At 43.9% G+C, this 25,280-nt stretch overlaps 1 protein-coding gene across 1 annotated transcript in view; it reads right to left on the bottom strand.

Annotated features, from left to right (window-relative positions):
- SLC2A9 (solute carrier family 2 member 9) overlaps window positions 1-25,280 on the bottom strand; it is a 593,533-nt gene that overhangs the window by 442,300 nt on the left and 125,953 nt on the right. The window contains exon 5 of the mRNA XM_077477785.1: window positions 5,592-5,716. Coding sequence (XP_077333911.1) covers window positions 5,592-5,716 — 125 coding nt within the window. The remainder of the gene's footprint in view (window positions 1-5,591; window positions 5,717-25,280) is intronic.

Here is a 25,280-nt window from a genome sequence, read left to right as displayed (position 1 = left end):
AATTTTTTTCTGTTCAGCCAACATGTTGTTCTTTTTCATACCAGTAAGGTCATCTGATCATCAAGGACATTTTGTGTAGCCATGGGTAGTGTCAGGATGCTCCCACCAGCAGACAGTCACATCCTCCCAGAAGACCTCTGAGGCGCAGAAAAATGCGCATTCCTGTTGCGCATAGAAACCGGGCTGTGGCGCATGGATGTGCGCAAGCACAAACAGGAGCAAACAGAAGTCACCCGCGCTGGCGCCAAACTAGCCTATTTAAGTTCAGCCAACAATAACAAGATCTTTGTACCTGGACTCGAAGGCTTACGAGTCTCGGCCTTGGGCCTCTGCCATGATCATGCCCTTTCAGGACACTTTGGAGTCCAAAAGATAGCTGAACTTTTACAGCGTACCTTTTGGTGGCCCTGTCTAAAAGAAGACTGCAAGAGGTACATTGAAGCCTGCGCCACTTGTGCCAGAAATAAGACTAGCAGGACAAAATCCTGGGGTCTATTGAGACCCTTGCCAGTCCCGGATAGACCCTGACAAATGATTTCAATGGATTTTATCATTGAATGTCCCCCTTTCCGAAGGCTACTCCACCATCTTTGTAGTCATTGATCAAAGATGGCGCATTTTTTGCCCATGAAGGATACTCCATCAGCCTCTGAGATGGTGCAGATCTTCATTAAAGAAATTGTAACCCTGCACGGACTTCCCACCAATATCGTATCTGAACGCAGGGTTCAGTTTATGTCCAGATTTTGGAGAGCCTTGTGTGAGTCCCTGAAAATTGAATTATCCTTTTTCTTCAGCGTACCATCCACAGACAGCTGGCAATTAGCTGACAGCTGAGCAGCCAACCCAGAGAAGGAAGGGCTAAGCCAGCCCTGACAGTACCCCCTCCTCAATGACCCCTCTCCCTCGGAAGGCCACCGGGCTTGAGGGGAAAAGGTCTATGGAACTCGCGGAGGAGGACAGGGGCATGTACGTCCGAGGATGAAACCCAGGAGCGTTCCTCCGGACCGTACCCCTTCCAATGCACCAGGTACTGTATGCACCCACGGAACCTACAGGAGTCAACATTGGATTGTACCTCATACTCCTCATGGTTCTCAACCTGAATAGGGTGAGGACGTGGCACCAAGGTGGTAAATCGGTTGCAGATCAACGGTTTCAATAAGGAGACATGAAACACATTTGAGATGTGCATACTAGGAGGAAGGTCCAACGTGTAAGCCACTGGGTTAATCCTGCGAAGGATGCAGAGGCCCAATAAACCGAGGTGCGAGATGACAGCCAGGCCCTGTCCCCAACCTGGTAGGAAGGCGCAGGCAGGCATCTGCGGTCAGCATGGAGTCTGTACCTATCATTAGCATGACTCAAAGCCTCCTGGACTTGTACCCAAGTGGAACGAAGACCACAGAGATGCTCCTCTAATGCAGAAATACTCTGCGGAACAAATGAGTCAGGCAACATGGAAGGTTGGAAACCATAATTCGCCATAAATGGAGACAATCGGGAGGCAGAATTCAAGGCACTGTTGTGAGAAAACTCTGCCCATGGTAATAGGTCTGAGCAGTTGTTATGGTGGTCAGAAATATAGCAATGTAGGAATTGTTCCAAGGACTGATTGGCTCGCTCTGCAGCCCCATTAGACTGTGGGTGATACGCATAAGAAATACACTGATATCACTACCAGCTAAACCACCACTTCTGCAGGTGATAAAATCAAAAAAGAAAAAAAACAATATATATAAAAATATATCTGTGGTGGCACCACTGCAGTTTGTGTCTGTTAACCAGACCCCTGACTCCTGCAACGTTGTCAACCTATCTTGCTCAAACTACAAACAACTAAAATATTCCAACCCCAATAATCATATTAGAATGTATATACATTCGGTCCCAGATCCCATCTTAACCTCCTGGGTGTGATCCCAGCATCCCTATACCTTTCTAATGTGGTAATATCCCACCATACTCTGACCTGTTTATCCATAGAGTTTTTTAGTTGTTTGAATCCTTGTTCTAAATTTACAAAATTTTCAAACAAATTACCCAGATCCAACTGGCGATTTGTTAGAAAGGAGAAAGCCTCCATCCTGTGCTGCCCGTATAATATTTCCCACAGGGAAAAGTTGTGCAACAAAAAATATAGAAAAAATACCGGAGCACTAGTTACAAGAAAATATAAAATATAAAATATATCTGTTTGCTGCAACCCAATATATAAATATCACTATCTGAGTCAATCTAATTAATATATGCGTATAATGGAGGTTGCGCTAACTTTTGTTTGCCATAATGGTGTCTTGGCCACAATAAAGGCACAATCTCTCCCTCCTCCTAAAGGCCCTCCCATCAGAGAGGAGCGTGAAGCCCAGGTGCATGGGTTCCTCTTCACTGACCGACTCGGTACCAGGAGGCATGGGAGGTGAGGGAGGCATGGGTGGGACTACAAAGCTCAGAGGCAAACGTACAGGAGGCTTCCGCAAGCGCTTCTTAAGAGAAAGTCTTTCTCTGAGTCAATGAGGATGGCAAACGAGATCAAGCTCTCCAGCTCAGTGGGTATATCTCGGGCTGCTATCTCATCCTTGATGGAATCCGAGAGACCATGAGAAAAAACAGCCACGAGGTCCTCGATGTTCCAAGCAACCTCTGCTGCCAGAGTACGGAATTCAATGGCGTAGTAGGTAACAGTTCTCGTACTCTGTTTGATGGACATGAGGCACTTGGCAGCAGAAGCAGAGCATGTGGGAATGTCAAATACCCCTTTAAAGGAGGCCACAAACAGTGTAACTCATAACAACAGGTTTTTGCGTCTCCCATATAGGGTTAGCCCAGGCCAAGGCTCACTCAGAAAGCAAAGATATCACGAAACCTACTTTGCTTCTGTCCATGGGAAACGCCTGGGGCAGCATCTCGAAGTATAACTCAACCTGATTGAGAAACCCCCTGTATTGAACTGAATCGCTCCCAAATCGCTGGGGAAGCGGAGCGGAACCAGACATACCTCTTATAGAGGTAGTACTCGAGGTGGGTGCCTGCACAGAGACTGGCGCAACAGCAGGGATGGCCTGCGACTCAGGTTGTACCAGAGCAGCCACAGTGGGGGATTCCAGGTGAGCCGTCCAACTCAGGAGCATTTGTAACGCCAAGGCGAATTGATCCATGTGGAGATCTTGCTCATCCAATCTGGAAAAAATATTACCAACAAGTGGATTGACTGTATCTTCTGAATTCATGGCCTTCGCCTACTGTCAGAAACCATGAATCAGACCGAGACAGAAGTACAATTAAATCACACTTGTTAATTAAATAAAAATAAAAAGGTAAATAAAGAAAGCGTAGTCAAAGCATAGCCAGAGTCCAGTAACCAGATAGAGTAGTCAGCCAGTCTAGAGTTCAATAACCAGATCGGGTAATCAGCCAGACCAGAAGTCAGGGATCTAAGTAGAGCAACAGCAAGCAGGATAAGGAGCCAGAAGGGATGTCAGCAATCCAGTCTTTGAACAGAACCACAGGAGATGGTTTCTTGTGATGTGACCAAGGCGAAGGCAGATATGAAGTGAGCTGGACAGCTTTAAGTAAGCAGATCAGACGAGCTGGATAAGGAACAGCTGGTAACTGTGGAGAAAGATGGGTGCTGGCAATTAGCTAACAGCTGAGCAGCCAGCCCAGAGAAGGAAGGGCTAAACCAGCCCTGTCAATTCTGAATCATCAAACAGTCTGATTGTCTGTACTGTGCTCAAGAGGAGCTGCTGTACTAACTAGCTATCCGACTATCTCCCTTATGGTTCTATTATGTTCTGACAGGGGGACGGCCCTGCTAGAACACTCTGGGTTAGTGCTCTCAGTCATTGGCTGAGAGCACTAATCAGGAGCTGATCGGCAGACATTTTTTGGTCATGCTGCTTCAACAGAAACCGAATGAATGGCCGCCTTGTATCGGAAAGACTTAGGTACACATGGGCTAAATGTTGGTTGGTTTCTATTGAACCAGTTGATGCTGCCTGACATTCGGCCAATGTGTATTAGGCTTAACCCTATGGTTATTGCCACGTGGCCCTTGGATTCCAACAAAAAGCAGCGATAGTATTGATTTTGTAAACATGCTGTAATGTTAGTGATCTCTAGCAGTCTCATGTAACATGTCTTTGACCTCTGTAGCATTATGTAGCATGTCTTCTGGAGCATTATGAATTATGTTTTCATAATTCATGTGATGTCAAGGGCAACAGTGTAGGCTCCCTATACCTCATGAGCTGACAGCCACCATTTTACTGCTTTCAGCATATTATTTACCGTACAGTACTGTCATTATCTGTGTAGAAGTATTGATTTGGCTGTTTTACAAAAACTACAACATATATCATTTAACACTAAATAGGATCAATTCACCAAGCCTGTTAACATAACAAACCTTATGTTTCAAGAGACCTTAACATCAACTTAGAAAAATGCAGGTAAAAACACTGAAATATTATTTAAGTGGTTATATGTGTAAATCATGTATTCACTTACAATGTGTCTTTGAACTTGCTAGAAAATGTGACTACCCCTGGAAGAGTCAATTCTCTAGCACAGCCCCCTCCCTTCCTTGCACCTCATCGCCCTCTGCTCCTCTGGGAGGGTCTAATTACTCTCTCTGCTGGCTAAGCTCCTTCGTCATTCTTGAGTCTGTTGAGGCTGCTGACATCACATCCAATTTGGCAGCACTCAGCAACGATCTCAGAGCTTTTGAATATCTGGATGTTGACGGTTTTTACAGATAAAATGCACATACGATATAATGGGAACATTTTTTATTGCAATGGATAGAGACAGGTATCCTGTCTATTAAAAACCTTGAAGTTACCCTAAAAAATTTAAAAATCATGCCTTGACATGAACTGTCCATGCCCTGCTGAAGAATCACGTTGAGTACCAGTAAATGCTGCTCAATTTTGAGCACAGAGAAACAGAGCGCACACCAGCCCTAGTGCATTAAAGTTTATTTAACTCAGTAAAAGGTTAAAAAAGCCAAACCTGGCTTTTTTAACCTTTTACTGAGTTAAATAAACTTTAATGCACTAGGGCTGGTGTGCGCTCTGTTTCTCTGTGCTTTTTAGGTTTGTCTGCCACCCAGTGGACTTTAATAAGAGCAGCAACACCCAGAGTGGATGTAACAAGCAATATATATTGTGCAGAGGTATTCTGGAGGAACTGGATAGGATGTGACAGCGCCGTACTTGATTTATTTGTTTCCTGTTGCTCAATTTTGAGGAATCTGAATGTGAATCTTCCCTGTGAATGTGCTTTTTTAATTATCATTCATTTTCAGTATCTTTATGACATACATTTAGTAAGTATTACATGCCCAGTGAATGTCACATTCACCTCTTTATAAATATGCCCCAAAACCTGGCATTGGACTCACAGCCAGGCTAAATACTGAACATGCTTTTTGTATTATTAACTTCATTGTTAGGACACAATGGTTCTTGAAATGTTGAGCACCGCATACAACTTTTGTGACATGTGTGTGATTTCTTAAAGAATTCATTATGTAGTTTAATTAGCTTATACAGAATACATAAAATCTAGAATAAATGGAAGGAAACTACCTCCATCCACTCCCATAACAAAGCGACCAATGATGACCATTTCAGGAAAGCTTGCTAGGTTCGCTAATGACATCAGTAATGCTGCTACTATGGCAAACAAATTGTTGAGGAGTAGTGTTCTTTTTCTGCAATATAAAAAAAAAGAGTTCACAAACATTGGACATTTGCATTTATGTTTTAATTTTATAGTATATTGTACAATTGTCACTATTTCTGTTCAGTCCAGACCTCTGCCCACTGAAAAAGTTCTGTACAGTATATTGTGGTTTTATTAAAACATGAGCGAATCTGGAGTGACTTTTGCAGTTCCATGCTGCTCATTTATAGAGCAGCTGTAGATAGGTTCTGGGAAAGTATGGTGGGACAGGTTTATCTGTTAAAGTTTAATAGAGTAATATATACCAAGCCCTGCGTAAACTGTTGGCGCTATATAAATCCTGTATAATAATAAAATATACTGGTAGATAATAATCCTGCCAAGGTTTTATTTTTTGTTAATTTCGAGAGATATCTATTTCCTGTCTAAAAGCCACAACAGTTAGTAAGGTGGGCTTGTCACCAGAGCAGGTTTCCTCATTTGAGGATTTCCTCTCACCTTCTGTTCCTATGTCAACTCAAAAAATGTTTGATTTCCCATTACTTTCTATACCCAAGACAATGACGCAATAGGAATGATGACAAATCCCCCAAGCGGACTTACCCTTCTAGAATCTATCCAAAACAAAGAAACAAAAGTTCTGGCTTTACTTATACTTAGAAAATTCAATCTAAAGCTTTGTACACGCGGTCAGATTATTGGACGAATTTTCATTTTTTTTGTCAGTTTTTTGTTGGATGCTAGTCTCAAATTATAAGTGAAGAGGGTACTAACCAATAGAATATTTTCCGACAACAGAATTCAACGTCAGAAGTGACATAAGGTGTTGAATTGTTTTGTATGTGTTCTTTCATTTGTGAGCATGCCGAGTCTTGCTCTTCAGATTTTTTTTTGGCAGAAAACCATACTAATGAAAAGAAAACTGGACGTTGTGGTCACATCAGACAAAAATTTTAAGTCTGCACATCCAGTTTTTGTCTGCTGAAAATTCGTAATCGGCTGTGAAAAGCAGCATACTAACTATGAGAAAATTGGCAGATCGTTCATCGGACGAAATTTAACTTCAAATTTTCTGACCGTGTGTATGGGTCTTTAGACCCCATACACTCTATTACATTTTCTGCAGATTTTTGTCTTCAGATCTACCAAAACCATATAATATGAGGTCAAACCTTAAGAGTTTAAATTTGTATGCAATCAGGCAGGCCCTTGCACTACATGGTGTTGGTAAATCTGCAGAAAATCTAATAGTGTGTATGGGGCGTAAGTGATGTCAAACCCTTTCATAAATTATCCACCTTATGTGGGTTAAATTGGTGTTATCGCTTTCACTCTCTAATACTGGTCACTGGAAGTTTAACATGGTACCTCTGCAGAGTGGGGAGACGCCAACTCTCGGATTTTGTCATATCTATACGGGGAGATATATCCATAGGATAAAGGATGCTTTAGAATCACTTACTGACCTGGAGCCTTATATAAAGCTTTGACCAACCTCCCATCCTCCATAGAGAGCATCGTGTTCCCAGACCGGTTTTTGGTTGGCGCACATCCACACCCCCACTGGCATGGTTGCTTCACCTATTTTTCTTCAAGGAATCATTTTGCATGTAAAAAAAAATTATGTCCATACATACTCCTATCCTATACCCCTGATGAAGGTGCTTAACCAGAAACACGTTGGGTACTGGGGATTATTATATACCGGAGAGTATAATTCTGTTGTCATATTATTTCATGTAATTTGTTGTTTTTTGTTTTTGTTGTTTTTTCATGTGTGTACATTTTTTGTATAAACTTTGATGTTTTTTAATAATTGATCATTTGTATGGTTGGATATTTTTATGTATATTCAATAAATACAATTTTTTGCATAACATATGTGCATGTTGGCTTAAAAGTCCCAATGAAGGGGAATTTCTCTTTTTCTTAAATACATATCAGGGATGTGGAAACTACACTTTTCTGATCTAATATGGTGAAACACTCTTTTCTATTTTACATGAAAAGATATAATAAAATATTTACAATAATGTGTGGGTTGAACTCACATTTGTGAGATACTGTAGATCTTTATATATGGACATGATAGCATGAATCATGTAATGAAGGAATTTACAAGTTCTTAAAATCAGGTCTTCTTCTAGCCTGGATAGCAGCTCATCAAAAGATAATGGGGTATTCAAGATCTCCCTTACAACCGAGAATGCAAAGATAATATCCTTACTAAGCAGCAAACACTGTACAACTGTTATTCAAGTAACTCAGACCTATTACTGGTTCAGAACAGTAAGAAGAAACCAGTAATAAGGAAACCCAAAGCACCAAATTCCAAATAATACTAGAAAATATAAAAATATTATTGCTGCTGTCAAAGTTGGCAAAATTCATAAAACAGCACCATCACCACCACAAATAAAATTTTCTAGATAACGTTGCCCCACATAATCTTACAAAACAGTTTTGCACACTGATTTCAATGCTGATATACTAATATGCATCGCTCGGAGGCTAGATTAAACGAAACCCTATATTATTCTATAAGGCTATACTAAAAACTGTAGTCCTCACTTTCATTGTTTATTCAAGTCTCTGTTTTCCTTGTTTGTCCTATTGGCAGATTTCTGGCCAATAACTAGTAGCAAGTGTCACTGTTTACTCTCATTTCACTGCTTTTGTGTTTATCTTCAAGATCCATCAATAAGCTCCTTCATGGCACTGGTTCAGCCATTTAAACATAGGCCTAGCTCACTCATATCACTAGGACCCAGGGCCATCTTTAATATTGATTGGACCCTTTCATCCAGTGTAAACTTTAAAAAATGCCAACTAACAGTAGACAGCAAGACATCTGTTGTTACCCTTATTACTGGATGATCATCTTGTCCTGGTTTCATGTAGTGCTTCCTAGCCACTAAGGATGAGCCGAACAACCCCCCCAGTTTGGTTCACACCAGAACTTGCGAACAGGCAAAAAATTCAGACTAAAGTCTCGTATACACAATCAGATTTTCCGATGGGAAATGTGTGAAGACAGGCTGTTGGCGGAAAATCCAACCATTTGTATGCTCCATCTGACAATTGTTGTCAGATTTTCCACAGACAAATGTTGGATGGCAGGCTTTAAAATTTTCCACCGATAAATATCTGTTGTCGGATTTTCCAAGCGTGTGTACACAAGTGCGTCAGACAAATGTCCAAAGTACAAAAACACGCATGCTCGGAAGCAAGGACGAGCCAGAAATGGTCAGTCTTGTAAACTAGCGTTCGTAATGGAGAATTAACATTCGTGATGTGGCAAATTATGAAATCTCCAAATGCAGCGCCCAATTCTCTTCTTCTTTAATTGGATAATAATGAAGCTGCTTTGCTGGTGACACTAATGGAGTTATTGCAAACTCATTTTCAAAGGCTTTTTTTTTCTAGCGATATCAAGAATAATATTATTATGCTTGTTATATTTTATTTGGTGCAAGTTACCACAACACCATTATCCCATAGTTTTTAAGATCAAAGATGCAACTATGTTGGTATCCCTTAGTTAATTTTATATTGTATTTTTAACTGCCTACTCCCAAACTGTCATTTGAAGTAAAACACATAGCCAAGTATTATTCTCCACAATTTTTTTATTGTGCATAAAAAAAAAAAATAGACATGCTAGCTGCCAATAGAACTTAACCAAAAAGTGCATTCTATGCATGCAAAAATATAGAAAATATACCAAATCAAATCATTATTCAACCAAAATATAAAATAAAAGCCTCATGCATGTGTCCTGCTTCTTAATATAGGGGGTCAACAATGCCAAGAGTTGGTGAAAGTGGGGGTCCATCATCTGGAGATAATTCCGAAAATCATCTGGATTATTCTCCTGGAGCTCATATGACTTAATTGGTCACAATTAATAAAGCAACCAATTTTTGGTCCAAGAAATCCTCCTCCTCCTGTTCCTGGACTGGACTTGGGTCAAAGCAATAACTCCAAGGCCAATAATAAATAACACATTATCTTCTCTGATTTTGCAATATGGCTGTTTGACAAATGGCCGTTCAGAAATGAACTGAAAAGCGAAAAATGAAAAGCGTGAATCAATACTCACCAAACTTCTACTAACACGACATTAGCAGAAGGAGCCCAAAGGGTGGCGCTAAAGAGCTGAAAAATCACGTAGTACGCAGGGGCAGACTGACAACTCATGGGTAATAGGGCAATAGGAGTTTATGGGGCCCCCGGGCAATAGGAGATTATGGGGCCCCCAGGCAATAGATTATGGGGCCACACAGTATACATACACATACAGTATACACACACAGTATACACATACACACACTGAAAAGGTACTGGAGAGGCAGGGCAGCTATAATCTTGGGATTTTTAAAAAAAACACAGATTTTTACATACTGTCCCTTCTTTTATTGAGGCTGGCAACCCTGATGGGGCCCTTTAGTGGTATGAGGTCCTCGGGCAGTGCTCGAGTGCCCGAATGGTCAGTCTGCCCCTGGTAGTACATCATTACGTTTGTGTTTGTTGTCCGCCAATTCCTTGCCATTTGTATGCAAGACAATTTCCTGGCCAAAGCCCTTTAGACAAAAGTCTGCAGTTTTGTCTGTGTAAAATCTGATCGTGTGTACGAGGCTTTAGTCTATGGGACATGAACATGAAAAATCAAAAGTGCTTATATGCAAGTTATTGGCATAAAAAGTGTTTGGGGACCTGGGTCCTAACCCAGGGGACATGTATCAATGCAAAAAAAAGTTTTAAAAACTGCAATTTTTTCGGAAGCAGTGATTTTAATAATGCTTAAAGTGAAACAATAAAAATTAAATATTCCTTTACATATTGTGCCTGTGGGTGTCTATAGTAGGGATGAGCTGAACACCCCCCGGTTCGGTTCACACCAGAACTTTCGAACGGACCCCAAATTCGAACGAACGTTAGAACCCCATTGAAGTCTATGGGACTCGAACGTTCGAAATGAAAAGTGCTAATTTTAACGGCTAATATGCAAGATACTGTCCTAAAAAGGGTTTGGGGACCTGGCTCCTGCCCCAGGGGACATGGGTCAATGCCTAAAATGTTTTTAAAAATGGCAGTTTTGGCGGGAGCACTGATTTTAATGACGATTAAAGTGAAAAAAAAGTGAAATATTCCTTTAAATATGGTGCCTGGGGGGTGTCTGTAGTATGCCTGTGAAGTGCCACGTCTTTCCCGTGTTTAGAACAGTCCCTGCACAAAATGACATTAAACGGAAATAACACCATTTAAAACTGCTTGCAGTTTTAATGTTATATCTGGTTCCTGCAATATGGTTGAAAATCATTGAGAAAAATGGCATGGGTAGCCCTCCCTGCCCATTACCAGCCTATTTGGGTCTTGTACGCATATTAAGGGGAACCCTGTACCCATATTAAAAAAAGGAAATGCGTGTGGCCCCCAGGCCCTATATACTCAGAACAGCAGTATACAGGTGGTGCAAACAAGACAGGGACTGTGTAGGTTTGTTGTGTTAAGTTGAATCTGTTTGTAATTTTCAACTGGTACATTTTTAAAGTGTAGCTCCAGTCAAAAAAACTATTTTTAAGCTTTTTGGAAAACATAGGGAAGGGTTATTATCACCCCTGTATAATTTGTTTTGTCGTCCATCTTTTTTCATCTCACTTGCTGTTGTCTCCTTCCGTTTGCAAGTAGGAGATGTTTGTAAGTTGGATGTTTGAAAGTAGGGGCCTGCCCTATATGCTCTGCAGAAATGGCGGAACAAGGTGTTGGTTTTGCCACAACATTGTAAGCCCTCAAAGTGACTCTTGGTGGACGCTGGAGCGCCCTGCTGTGAACGATTATATCAAGAATTGTAATTACATGCCATTGTTGAACAGTGGTAGAAAAATTGACCTTTGGTGGTTGTGGTGCTGGTGCCACAACACTATAAGTCCTCACCGTTACTCTGGGTGGGCACAGGAAGAGGCCCTCCTGTGAAATATTATATGAAGAATTGTAATTACATGTCCCTGTTAAACAGGGGCAGAAAAATTTGGCCTTAGGCACTGCTGCTGGTGCCACCACACTGCAACCTCTTCCATATACTCTAGTTTTATTGCAGGAATTAGCCCTGCTGCAAAGCATTGCATCAAAAATTGTAATTAAACGCCCCTGTTAAACAGGGGCAGAAAAATTGGGCCTTAGGCACTGGTGCTGGTGCCACCACACTGCAACCTCTCCCATATACTCTTGTTTGATTGCAGGAATGAGCCCTGCTGCAAAGCATTGCATCAAAAATTGTACTTAAACGCCCCTGTTAAACAGGGGCAGATAAATTGGGCTGATGGCATCAACCAGAACCAGAAATGTTCTTCCAACATATCAGCGGAGGAGGAAGAGGATAGACAATCAATATAACAGGACAGTCACTCAGCATCAGCATAGGCAGTCTTGAAGGGATGTGGTATTTCAAAAAAAATTATTCGGTTACATCAGCTTCAGGTGCTTGGTAGCTGTGGGTGATCCAAGACTGATTCATCTTGATGAAGGTCAGTCGATCAACTGATTCGGTGGACAGGCGCACCCTGTGATCGGTAACAAAGCCACCAGTAGCACTGAAGGTGCGTTCCGAAAGAATGCTGGATGCAGGACAGGCCAGTAGCTCAATTGCATACTGTGCAAGCTCTGGCCAGTGATCCATCCTCAAGACCCAGTAAGCCAGAGGATTTTCGGTGGGAAAGGTGTCCAAGTCTGACCTTGCCCCTAGGTATTCCTGCACCATGTAAATCAGACGCTGGCGATGGGTGCTGGAACCGATCATACCTTGGGGCTGCGGACTAAAAAATTGTCTGAAAGCATCAGTCAGACGGCCACCTTCTCCCCCGCTCCTTCTGACCGATGCCTTAGCAACACGTTGTCCAGGACCAGGAGTTTGTAACCTCCCAGTCTCTGGGAACGCGTTGCACAGACCTTTCTGCAAGGCCTCCCGGAGATGTCTCATCCTCTGCTCCCTCTGCGATGGCAAGATAAGGTCGGCAACCTTACCCTTGTACCGTGGATCAAGGAGAGTGGCCAGCCAGTAATGGTCCCTCTCCTTGATCCGAAGAATACGAGGATCCTTCCGCAGGCTTTGCAGGATCAGGGAGGCCATGCAGCGTAGGTTAGCTGAGGCATTCGGTCCGGAGTCCTCTGGGTCACTAAGGACAACATGATCCGCAGCTACCTCCTCCCAGCCACGTACAAGTCCACGGGTTTCTTGGGACTGTAAATCATCCCTACAAAACTGCTGCTGCTGCTGCTGATGCTGATGCTGAGTGCCAGCCTCCACCTCCATGCTGACACAATCATCCTCCTCCTCCTCTTCCTCCTCCTCATCCTCTTCCTGTGTGATGGGTGGCACAGCAGGAACACTGTCTGGATAAAGGGGGCCTTGAGAGGCAAGGAAGTCCTCCTCTTCCTGCCTCTGTTCTGCCTCAAGTGCCCTGTCCATTATTCCACGCAGCGTATGCTCCAAGAGGTGGACAAGTGGTACAGTGTCACTGATGCATGCACTGTCACTGCTCACCATCCTTGTGGCCTCCTCAAACGGTGACAGGACAGTGCATGCATCCCTGATCATGCCCCACTGGCGTGGTGAGAAAAAACCGAGCTCCCCTGACCCTGTCCTGGTGCCGTAGTCGCACAGGTACTCATTGATGGCCCTCTGCTGCGTGTGCAGCCGCTGCAGCATGGCCAATGTTGAGTTCCATCTGGTGGGTATGTCACATATAAGGCGGTTCTTGGGCAGGTTCAACTCCTTTTGGAGCTCAGCCAGCCGAGCACAGGCATTAAATGATCGGCGGAAATGCACACAGACTTTCCTGGCCTGCTTCAGGACATCCTGTAAGCCGGGGTACCTGCCCAAGAACCGCTGCACCACCAGGTTAAGGACGTGAGCTACACAGGGCACATGGGTCAGTTGTCCCTGTCGGAGGGCGGAGAGGAGGTTGGTGCCATTGTCGCAAACCACCATTCCTGGCTTAAGCTGGCGTGGCGTCAACCACCTCTCGGCCTGCGCCTGCAGAGCTGACAAAACTTCCGCCCCAGTGTGGCTCCTGTCCCCCAAACAAACCAGCGCAAGCACGGCATGGCATCGTTTTGCCTGCGTACTTGCGTAGCCCCTGGAACGCCTACGGAGCACCGCTGGTTCTGAGGACAGAGCACTGGAAGAGGCCATGGAGGAAGAAGAAGAGGAGGGGGTGGAGGAGAGAGGTGTGTCACAACCAATAGTAGCATTTTGGAGGCGTGGTGGCGGAACAACCTCCAACACTACTGCACCTTGTCCTGCATCCTTCCCAGCTGCCAGAAGAGTGACCCAATGGGCCGTGAAAGACAGGTAACGTCCCTGTCCATGCCTGCTGGACCATGAGTCAGCGGTAATATGCACCTTACCGCTGACCGCCCTGTCCAGCGAGGCAAGGACATTGCCTTCCACATGCCGTAGAGAGCCGGAATCGCCTTCCGTGAGAAAAAGTGGCGTTTGGGGACCTGCCACTGAGGAACCGCACATTGTACAAACTCACGGAAGGGGGCCGAGTCTACCAACTGAAAAGGCAGCAGTTGAAGTGCTAGCAATTTAGCCAAGCTAGCATTCAACCGCTGGGCATGTGGATGGCTGGGAGTGAACTTCTTCCGCCGGTCCAGCAGCTGGGGCAGGGACATTTGCCTGCTATAATCGGACATGGGTGTACCGCTAGCAGAGTTCCCGGAAGCACTTGGCTGTGACACACCTAATTCTACACCTTCATTCCTCTCAGAGCAGGTTTCAGAGAGGACTGAAGGTCTAGTGGGGTTGGAGATGCCAGCTGATGAGGAGCAAGGAGAGGTCCGCTTTGTTCTTTGGTGTGGGTCTTTGAGGTACGCTTGCCAACGAGCTGCATGGCAGGTCAACATATGTCTGGTCAAGCATGTGGTGCCCAAGCGGCTGATGTTTTGGCCACGTGAGATACGCTTGAGACATATGTTGCAAATAGCAGCAGTGCGATCTGATGCACTCGTCTCAAAAAAGGCCCACACCAAAGAACTTTTAGAATAACGCGTAGAGGCAGCGCTCTGCACAGGCGGAGCTCTGCGGTGTGATTCAGTCGGTGTGCTGCCCCTAAGCTGGCCCCCGAAGGGCATCCTGCTCCTCCTCCTCCCTCCTTCCAGGCACCCACGTGGAGTCAGTGCCCTCATCATCCCCTCCCTCTTCATCGCTGTAGAAAACCTGGCAGTATGCTGCAGCTTGTGGAACATGACTGCCAGATTGCTGTCCTTCTTGAGCATCCCCTCTCTCTGCGCTCACGCTACTGCCTTCCTCTAGCTGAGTGTCATCATCAGAGCCCACAAAACACTGGGCATCCTCCTGGAGCATGTATCCAACACTGTGCTCAAAGAGTTCAGGAGACTCCTCAGGAGGACGTGGTGGGTCTAGGGAAGGAGTCACTGATGATGACATTGACAGGAGGGAAGACGATGCGTTGGCAGCTGCTTTGCTGCTACCCTGAGACTGGGTGAGAGAGGATGAGGAGTATGAAGAGGGCTTGGTCATCCACTCTACCAAGTCGTTGGCATGTTGCAGTTCAACATGTCCAGCTGCCGAAAAGAAGGACAAGCATGTCCCATGGCCACGTGCTGATGACAATGCACCGCGTCCACGACCAGCACTGTTGTCTCTAGACACAGAGCCTGCTTGCCCTCTTTTATCGGCTCGTGCCTGTCTGCCTCTCCTTGCTGGCCTTCCAGACATGGTAATGGCCTGAAGGGAGTTGGGTAAAACAGCAGTTGGGTAGTGTATATTGTGCTGGAGGCACACAACACCCACTAACTCTTGCAGATGCCTTTATTATAGAACACCAGAGATAAAGGGGTATATACAGATGTATACTGTGCTGTGCTGGAGGCACACACAACTTCCAATAACTCCTGCAGATGGCAAGTGGGCTCAAATAGAGAACAGCTATGTAGGTGGATATAGCGGTATGTACTGGGTACAGAGCACGCACTATCTCCTAACACTACTGGGTACAGAGCACGCAGACAGCACGCACTATCTCCTAACACTACTGACTGCAAGCTCTATTATAAAAGATAGATCACTACTACTAGCTATATAGGTGAGGTGAATATAGCGGTGTATACTGCGGTCAGGGCACGCAGACAATAACCAGAGAACACCAGAGATAAAGGGGTATATACAGATGTATACTGTGCTGTGCTGGAGGCACACACAACTTCCAATAACTCCTGCAGATGGCAAGTGGTCTCAAATAGAGAACAGCTATGTAGGTGGATATAGCGGTATGTACTGGGTACAGAGCACGCAGACAGCACGCACTATCTCCTAACACTACTGACTGCAAGCTCTATTATAAAAGATAGATCACTAGCTATATAGGTGAGGTGAATATAGCGGTGTATACTGCGGTCAGGGCACGCAGACAATAACCACTACACAACAGCAAGATAGAAAATCGGCCGAAAACGATCGGTGTGTACTGTGTTGAAGGTACACAGAACACCCACTGCTTCAGACGCCAACACACTACACGAGGCTGCCGCGATGGCGGCCTTATATAGTGTGGGGCGTTCACTACACAGCCTGAGCTATGATTGGCCACAGGCATCCTGCCTGTGGCCAATCATGGCTCTCCTTGCTGCTGGCGCTGCGATTGGCCAAGCATGCGGGGTCACAGTGCATGCTTGGCCAATCATGAGCCAGCAATGCACTGCGCCATCGCAGTGCATTGTGGGCCGTGAGCGCCACACGAATTTGACGCGAACGGACCGAAATGTTCGGATTTCGCCGAACGGACGAACAGCCAATGTTCGAGTCGAACGTACGTTCGACTCGAACACGAAGCTCATCCCTAGTCTATAGTATACCTGTAAAGTACATAATAGTACCACAGCAAAATTACATTTCTAAAGGAAAAAGTCATTCAAATCGGCTCGTGGCTGTAATGAATTGTTTGGTCTCGGCGATGTAGATAAAACTCATTGAAAAAAACGACATGGGTCCCCCCCAGTTCATTACCAAGCCCTTTGGGTCTGGTATGAATATTAAGGGGAACTTCGAACCAAGATTGTGTGGGGGCCCCCAAAATCCATACCAAGCCCTTCAGGTCTGGTATGGATATTAAGGGGAATCCTGTGCCAAATAAAAAAAATGGTGTGGGGGTCCCCCTAAAATCCATGCCAGACCCTTCAGGTCCAGTGTGGATTTTAAGGGAAACCCTGTACCAAATTTTTTTTTAAAATGGCATAGGGGTCACCCCCAAAATCCTTACCAGACCCTTATCTGAGCAAGCAACCTGGCAGGATGCAGGAAAAGAGGGGGGGAATGAGAGAATGCCCCCCTCCTGAACGTACCAGACCACATGCCCTTAAGATGGGGGGGATGTTTGGAATCATCCCCGAAGTACCTTGTCCCCATGTTGATGGGCACAAGGGCCTCATTCCCACAACCCTTGCCTGGTGGTTGTGGGGGGTCTGCGGGCAGGGGGCACTTTGGGACAAATCCTTTATTAAAAAAAAAAAAATCCCACAATGAAGATCCATCTCACATCGCCTGATTGACCGAAAAAAATTTAAAAAATGCAACAGCTTTGCCTCCATGGGAGGCTCCCGCCTCTTCTCGTTGACAGCTGTTATATTGCTGAGGGTGGGGCCACTCAGTGACATAAACGGGTGTCCCTGCCTTCCTCTTACGCCACGTGGCATCAGAGAAGGATTAAAGGACTTGTCCCATAGTGTCTCCTGTCATTTTTACTATTTTTGACACTTTTTTGTGAATTGGTAGGGGTACAATGCAGACCCCCCCATCCACCGGGCCTTTGTCCCCATCAACATGGGGACAAGATGCTTTGGGGGTGACTCCAAAGCATCCCTCCATGTTGAGGGCATTTGGCCTGGTACGGTTTAGGAGGGGGGCTCTCTTTCGTTCCCCCTTTTTTCCTGCAGCCTACCAGGTTGCGTGCTCGGATAAGGGTCTGGTATGGATTTTGGGGGGGCCTACGTCATTTTTTTATTTTGGCACAGGGTTCCCCTTAAAATCCATACCAGACCTGAGGGGCCTTGTAATGGATTTTGGGGGGACCACACACAATTTTTTTATAAAGTTTTGTTTCGATGAGTTTTATCCATATTGCTGAGACCCAACAATTCATTTAACTGTTTCAGATCTGCGGTATAGCTGAATGACGGCTACAGCGCGGATATGCTTTGCTGAGAGTATGTCTATTGACATCCTCCCTTTTGCAGGCTCACAGCACCCCCCTGAAGGGCCCGCGCGGCACACGTTGTGATCACCCAAATTAATGAGACTTGAGTGATCACAGATCCGAGTAAGGGGCCAAACCGGCCGAATGTGATGTAAAAAGAAGATTGGTAATGTTTTTTTTTTTTCTTCTCACGCTGCCAGCGTGATGAGAAAAAAAGCCGACCACCGACTTCTGTTTGAAAAAACATCGGTCCCGAAGAGGAAGAGCCTATGTGCCCACCAGTACCGCTTGCCAGTGCCAGCAATCAGCGCCCACAGTAAGTGCCAGCAGTCAGTGCCACCAATCAGTGCCTACAAATGGCCACCAGTGGTGCCAATCAGTGCCTCATCAGTGCCAGCTAGCAGTGCTGCCTATCCGTGTCACCTACCAGTGCCAATCAGTGCCCATCACTGCCACCCATCAGTGCCAGCTATCAGTACCACCTATTAGTGCCACTTATTTGTGCCCTTCAGTGCCACCTATCAATGCCCTTCAGTGCCGCCCATCAGTGCCACCTCTCAGTGCCCACCAGTACCACCTCAACAGTCCCCACCAGCACCACCTATTAGCGCCCACAAATGCCACCTTGTCAGTGCCCATCAGTGTCACCTTATCAGTGCCCATCAGTGCAGCCTATTGATGCCCATCAGTGTAGCCTCATCAGCGTACATCAATGAAGGAGAAAAATTACCTGTTTGCAAAATGTATTAACAAAATATAAAACTTTTTTTATTTATTTTTAAATTCTTTTTTTTTTTTTTATAAAAAACCCAGAGGTGATCAAATACCACCAAAAGAAAGCTCTATTTGTGCGAAAAAAACCTCAAAAAATGTAATTTGGGTACAGTGTTGTATGACCGCGCAAATTGTTATTCAAAGAGTGACAGCACTAAAAGCTGAAAATTGGTCTGGGCAGGAGTGGGGTTTAGGTGCCCAGTAAGCAATTGGTTAAATGGCTTTTTTTCCTTTAGAAATGTAATTTTGCTGTGCCACTTTACAGGCATACTAAGGACACCCCCCCTCCCCCCTCCGGCACGATATTTAAAGTAATATTTCCTTTTTATCGTTTCACTTTAAGCATCATTAAAATCACTGCCCCGGATAAAACGTTAGTTTTTAAAACTATTTTTGCATTGATACATGTCCCCTAGGGCAGGACCCAGGTCCCCAAACACTTTTTATGGTAATAAATTGCATATAAGCCTTTAAAATGACCATAATGTTTGCTGTTCGGCAAACAGGTGAATACACCGATTTTCAACTCGAACATCGGGTTCATCCCTACTAGCCACTAGGGCACTCCCATAAAGAAAGCGACTCCTGATCGGCTCACATGAACAATTTAGTGTAATAGCTATTTGTCAAATAACTTCATAACCACAGCAGAGGGAGAGAATTCTAAGTTGATTTGATTCCTTATGAAGTGTATGTACTGCATTATTTTCCTTTCTATTGTTCTGTATTATTCATGGTAGATTTTCAATGATGCATGAGCAAGCTGCTTTAATTACAGCTTGCTCATGCATCAATATAGAGCTCAATATAGATATATTCCTGCAATCAGAAAACACTCTGTAATGGGTAAGAAACCTTTTAGGCACAGTGTGTCTAAAAAATTTACAAAGTAATTGAGCATACCATACGCTCAATCACAATTTTTTTTAAAAATAAAATAAATGATGAAAACGACTTTAGTAGTGAGAAATTAACATCCTGCACTCTCACAGATCAGCCCAAACTCATGCACCTTCACACCCCAGATCACTGTCCCCCTACAAATCTGTTTCACCACTGTACCCCCCTGCTAATCTGTCCCACCACTGTACTACCCTGCACATCTGCCCCACCACTGTACTAGCCTGCACATCTGCCCCACCACTCTACTAACCTGCTCATGTGCCCCACCACTGTAACCCCCTGCACATCTGCCCCACCACTGTAACCCCCTGCACATCTGCCCCACCACTGTACTACCTTGCTTATCTGCCCTACCACTGTAACCCCCTGCTCATCTGCCCCACCAATGTACCCCCTGTATATCTGCCCCAACACTGTAACCCCCTGCATACCTGCCCCACCACTGTAACCCCCTGCACATCTGCCCCACCACTGTAACCCCCTGCTCTTCTGTCCCACCACTGTAACCCCCTGCTCATCTACCTCACCAATGTTCTCCCTTTCACATCTGCCCCACCACTGTACCTCCCTGCACATCTGCTCCACTGCCGTACCCCCATGCTCTTTGGTCTCATCACTGAACCATCTTCTCATCTGTCCTAACACTGAACTTATCTTCTCATCTGCCCCACCACTGTAACCCCCTTTCTCATATGCCCCACCACTGTACCACCTGCACATCTGTCCCAGCACTGTACCCACTACTCTTCTGCCTCACCACTGTAAACCCCTGCTCATGTGTTCTACCATTGTACCTCCTTTCTCCTCTGCACCTCTCTGCATATCTGCCCCACCTCTGTACCCCCTGCCCCTCTGCCCCACCGCTGTAACCCTCTGCTCATCTGTTCAACCAATGTAAACTCCTTCTCATCTGGCCCAGCACTGAACCCCCCCCCCGCTCATCTGCCCTATCACTGTACCCCATGCTTTTCTGTCCCACCGCTGAACACCCTTCTCATCCCCCCCTCCCACTGTACCTCCTGCACTTCTGCCCTACTACTGTACCCCCTTGCTTTTCTGTCTCACCACTGTAACCCCATGCTTATCTGCCCCATAAATGTAACCCCTTTTTTCATCTGACCCACCACTGTACCTCCCTGCACATCTGCTCCACCTCCGTATCCCCATGCTCTTCTGTCTCACTACTAAATCACTTTCTCATTTGTCCTAACACTGAACCCATCTACTCATCTTCCCCCCACTTTAAACCGCTTTCTGGTCTTCCCCACCAATGTACATCCTGCACATCTTGCCGGGACCACACTGGTTACTAATAGATTTTCACAATTTATGCACATTAGCACTTTAGCGCAACATATTTTTATTTTTTATTTTTCAATAACCATTAGTCTTACGGTAATGTTTGCTGCTTTTACATTTTTGTCACAGTCACACTCGATATTGCTGCAGTGTTTCCTTTTTCCAAATTATGGATGTATTTGAATATCGTGCTTCACGCACAGTAAATACTGAGGGTGTTTTTGTCGTAACAAACAACCACACTGTGCTGCTATAGGTGGACTATTTCTGACTATTTCTGAGAATATTATGGTCTCAGAGTTACATCTCCAATGGGATCTTGTCTTTTAGAGCAATATACAAGAGAACACATGGTTCCTCAAAGTCTTAGATAGGACATCTCCCCACAACAGGGCGATACAGATCTCGATTCATGGTATAAATATTTTAATGAGGCGGGTTTAGATTTTCTAAATTTTCTTAAAATTAGAAAACAAAACTGTCTCTTGGTCCTGGACAAAGAGATTAAGGAAATTAAAGAGAATTTGTTAGCACATAAAAATACAATCAAATACAATACTCTTTCCTCTAATCTCCAAGCCCACCTCATCAAAGAGGATAGAGACCAAAATGCCAAGAAACATAAAAAATATACACAAGATATAAATTATTATAAATCGTGTAAAGTTTTTAACTGGCAAAAACAACCTGATGCCCCTATGGAAACAAACACCGCTACTACTAGCGATGGAAGTAGAATCACATCTAATGAACATCAAACTAGTACTAAGGCCCCTCAAATTAGGGGTGCACAACAAGGAGCTATTGACCCACAGAGGGCACATATTCCGAATGTGTGCACCCCACAGAGAGGGAGAGGCAATAACAATAATGTCAGTAGAAGAAGCCAGAGAGGTCGTAGGGGTAATCATTCTAACCCAGGAAACTACTACTCCAATCCGGGAAACCCCTATTATGAATATGACGAATGCCAACAAATGGGTTCCTCCACCAGACACTATGAATATCCTAATAATTATTCTAACTCCACACAAGTCTACTATCCCCCTATTCCAACCCAAAATCGGTACTTACCTTTATGGGGACATTATGATGATGTAGTTTATCCATATGCTAGTGCTGAACACAATCAGCCTAAATATGGATATAATCAGGCTAATCATTTTCCCACTCAGGATTTTCACGGGGACCCTCAAGACAGAAAAAGGGGTCCCGACCTAAGAGAGGCTGCAGAGGAGGGAGGAGGGTACAGAGACGGAAAATGTACATAACTTGTAATGGAGTATTTAACTTGAGCAGTGTTCAACTGACTAATGAAGAAAAGATTGTCCTCGATAAGAGTCTCAAATTTGCACCCCCATGTAAATTAAATAAATTTGAAACCTTTATCGATGTCCATAAATATATCCAGAAAGTAAATATCCAGAGATATATTATTTCAAATCCCACTAGAAATCAAGCTAGGGCTGCCACGTCGGGCACCGTTCATTCAGACCTCTCGAACCCTTCGCTTTTTAATCCTCCCACCCAGTTAGCCCCGTCTCTGAACATGTTTAGAGACTTTAAACAACTATAAGGAGCTATAGACTTGGTACTAAAGGACCCCGCCCAATTTCCCCCTAAACGCAATTTCAGGAACCCTGTACCCAGCATAGGCCTAAAGTCCCTATGTGACAACAAAGATTTAGTGATTCGCCCTGCTGACAAAGGCGGGGGCATAGTTCTACTTGACAAATCTGCATACATGACAGAGATGTATAAAATCCTCGGTGACCCTACTACATAAAAAGATCTACCCATAAACCCTACACTTAAGTATAAGAAGGACCTCACAGACCTTATTACTAAGGGTTTTGATTTGTCAATTTTAAATTGCAAATAAAAAGATTTTCTCATCCATATAACACCCCGCATACCTATCAGCTACTACTTGCCTCCTCCAGATTGTCCCATCATTAGTGGGATCGATTCTGTGACATCAAGGATCAACAAGAATGTAGATCATTTCCTACAACCAATAGTGCAGAAAATTCCCTCATATCTCAAAGATACTAAGCACGTCATTAACATTCTTTCCTCAATAAATATAGAAGGGGACTACATCATGGATACTGCAGATGTAGCTTCCCTTATACTTGCATTGCCCACTCAAATGGGTTAGAAGCTGTAAAAGTTTTCCTAGAAAGAGAGCCCACTTTAGTTAAAACCCAGACCAATTTTATTATGGACCTATTAAATTCTGCCACTCACCATAACTACTTTTGGTTTAATGGATGCTTTTATTTACAAGAAAAAGGAGTAGCAATAGGGGCCAAATTTGGCCCGTGTTTGGCAAACATTTTTATGGCCAAGTGGGAGGAGGATGTCATCTATGCCATAGAGAGGCTGCAGTTGGTACTGTGGGCACGGTACATTGACGACATCCTCCTCCTATGAAATGGGTCCCCAGATTCCTCCTCCTATGAAATGGGTCCCCAGATTGCACCTACAATTATCAATCCACAGGTGAAGCCTTCCTTTTTTCATAACCTTAAAGGTTACTACCCCTGCAAAAAATGCACGGTGTGCCATTTTAATTCAAGTGGTAGACGCACTACAAAAGAGTTTGAATCCACAGTTACTAAACAAAAATTTCCAATCAAGCATTTTTGTACGTGCTCCACAACTCATGTCGTGTATCTAATCACATGCCCATGTTCCAAACTGTATGTGGGCCGTACAATACGTTCTTTTTCCATGAGCGTTACAGAACATATCAGCAAGATTAAAAGCGGAAGCATCAAACATACTGTTCCAAGGCATTATCGTCAGTTCCATAACCGAGACCGCTGGAGTACTCAATTTTTAATTATAGATAAATTTACCGCACCCTGGAGAGGCGGAGCTAAAACCAGAGGGGTCTCTAGACTCGAAATATTCTGGATTTACCAGTTACAATCCCATTAGGAATGAATGTGGAGTGGGATATCTACGCTTTTATTAATAAAGCATGATATCAATACATCATATGAGGGATTCATGAGTTTAATCTTTTTTCTTTAACCACTTACAGAGCGGACCATTTTGCTGGTCAAAGACCAGACCACTTTTTGCGATTCGGCACTGCGTCGCTTTAACTGACAATTGCGCGGTCATGCGACGTGGCTCCCAAACAAAATTTACGTCCTTTTTTTCGCACAAATAGAGCTTTCTTTTGGTGGTATTTGATCACCCCTGCGGTTTTTATTTTTTGCGCTATAAACAAAAATAGAGCGTCAATTTTGAAAAAAACACATTATTTTTTACTTTTTGTTATAATAAATGTCCCCCAAATTATATAAAAAAAAACATTTTTTCACTCAGTTTAGGCCGATACGTATTCTTCTACATATTTTTGATAAAAAAATCGTATGTTAACAGATACATTTGAGTCAGTCTCCAAATTTTCACCATAACAAACCTAGAAGTGTATAAGGTATAATTAACCAAAGCATCGCATATTCAATTAGTATGATAGAACAAACAGTAATCTTAGAGTATTTTCAAGTAAATCTGCTGTTCAAAAGAAAAAGAGAAATTCCATTCTGTAACGTTAAACGATTGTAAGTATGTAGTTAACTAGCAAATCTCCTCTATTATTTTAATCAGCATTCAGAATCATGACCATATAAAGTGATGTCTCAAATTTAAGCTTGGTATACTTAGGTAAATGAAGAGGAAGAGAAATTCGAGGGGAAGTAATGGATGAAACGTAGTAGGGGACTTTGGTATCATATCTTTATAAAAGTCAATATCGGAAACTAAGGGGATTTCTGTGGCAGCCCAATAAGTATTGGGTTCAATCTACAAATAGATAAAAGTGGAACAAAAAAAAAAAAAGGAAAGCAAGGATAGAGAAAAAAGAAAGAGGAAGGAGAGGAAGAAGAGGGATTCAGGAGGGTCGATCCAGAGCTCATTAAGGAACCAAAATATAACGGATCCACGGGTCCCAAGTTTTATCAAATTTTTTGGAGGTATTATGGAGTGTGTGAGTAAGTTTGTCATTTACCATAATCTAGTTAATTTTATTTTTAACATAATCTAGCGGAATACTTGTTTGTTTCCAATGCCTGGCCACTGTGATCTTTGCCGCTAATAATATATATGTAATTAATTTAATTGATTTCCTGGGTATCTCTTCGGGTAGTCTATGAAATAAGGCTGCTTCTGGGGATCTACGGATATTTATTCCTGTCACTGAATTTATTAAATTAAATATCTGTAGCGGCGGGCTCCTGAAGAGCATGCGCTATGTGTTTTTCAAATTTAAACTCTACCTAAGCTGCAGTTAGGTTTGGGTATTATTTGTCTAAATTTGACTTCTGTATCAGTCTGACTGGACTGTGAAATGTTCAGCCTGGCCACAGGGGGCACTGTCTC

Source organism: Lithobates pipiens, unplaced genomic scaffold, assembly GCF_037356315.1.
Source record: "Lithobates pipiens isolate NorthernLeopardFrog02 unplaced genomic scaffold, aLitPip1_a1.2 Scaffold_13, whole genome shotgun sequence".
Taxonomy (NCBI): Eukaryota; Metazoa; Chordata; class Amphibia; order Anura; family Ranidae; genus Lithobates; species Lithobates pipiens.
The sequence above is the reverse complement of the archived record's forward strand: the minus strand, read 5'-3'. Positions and strand labels throughout refer to the sequence as shown.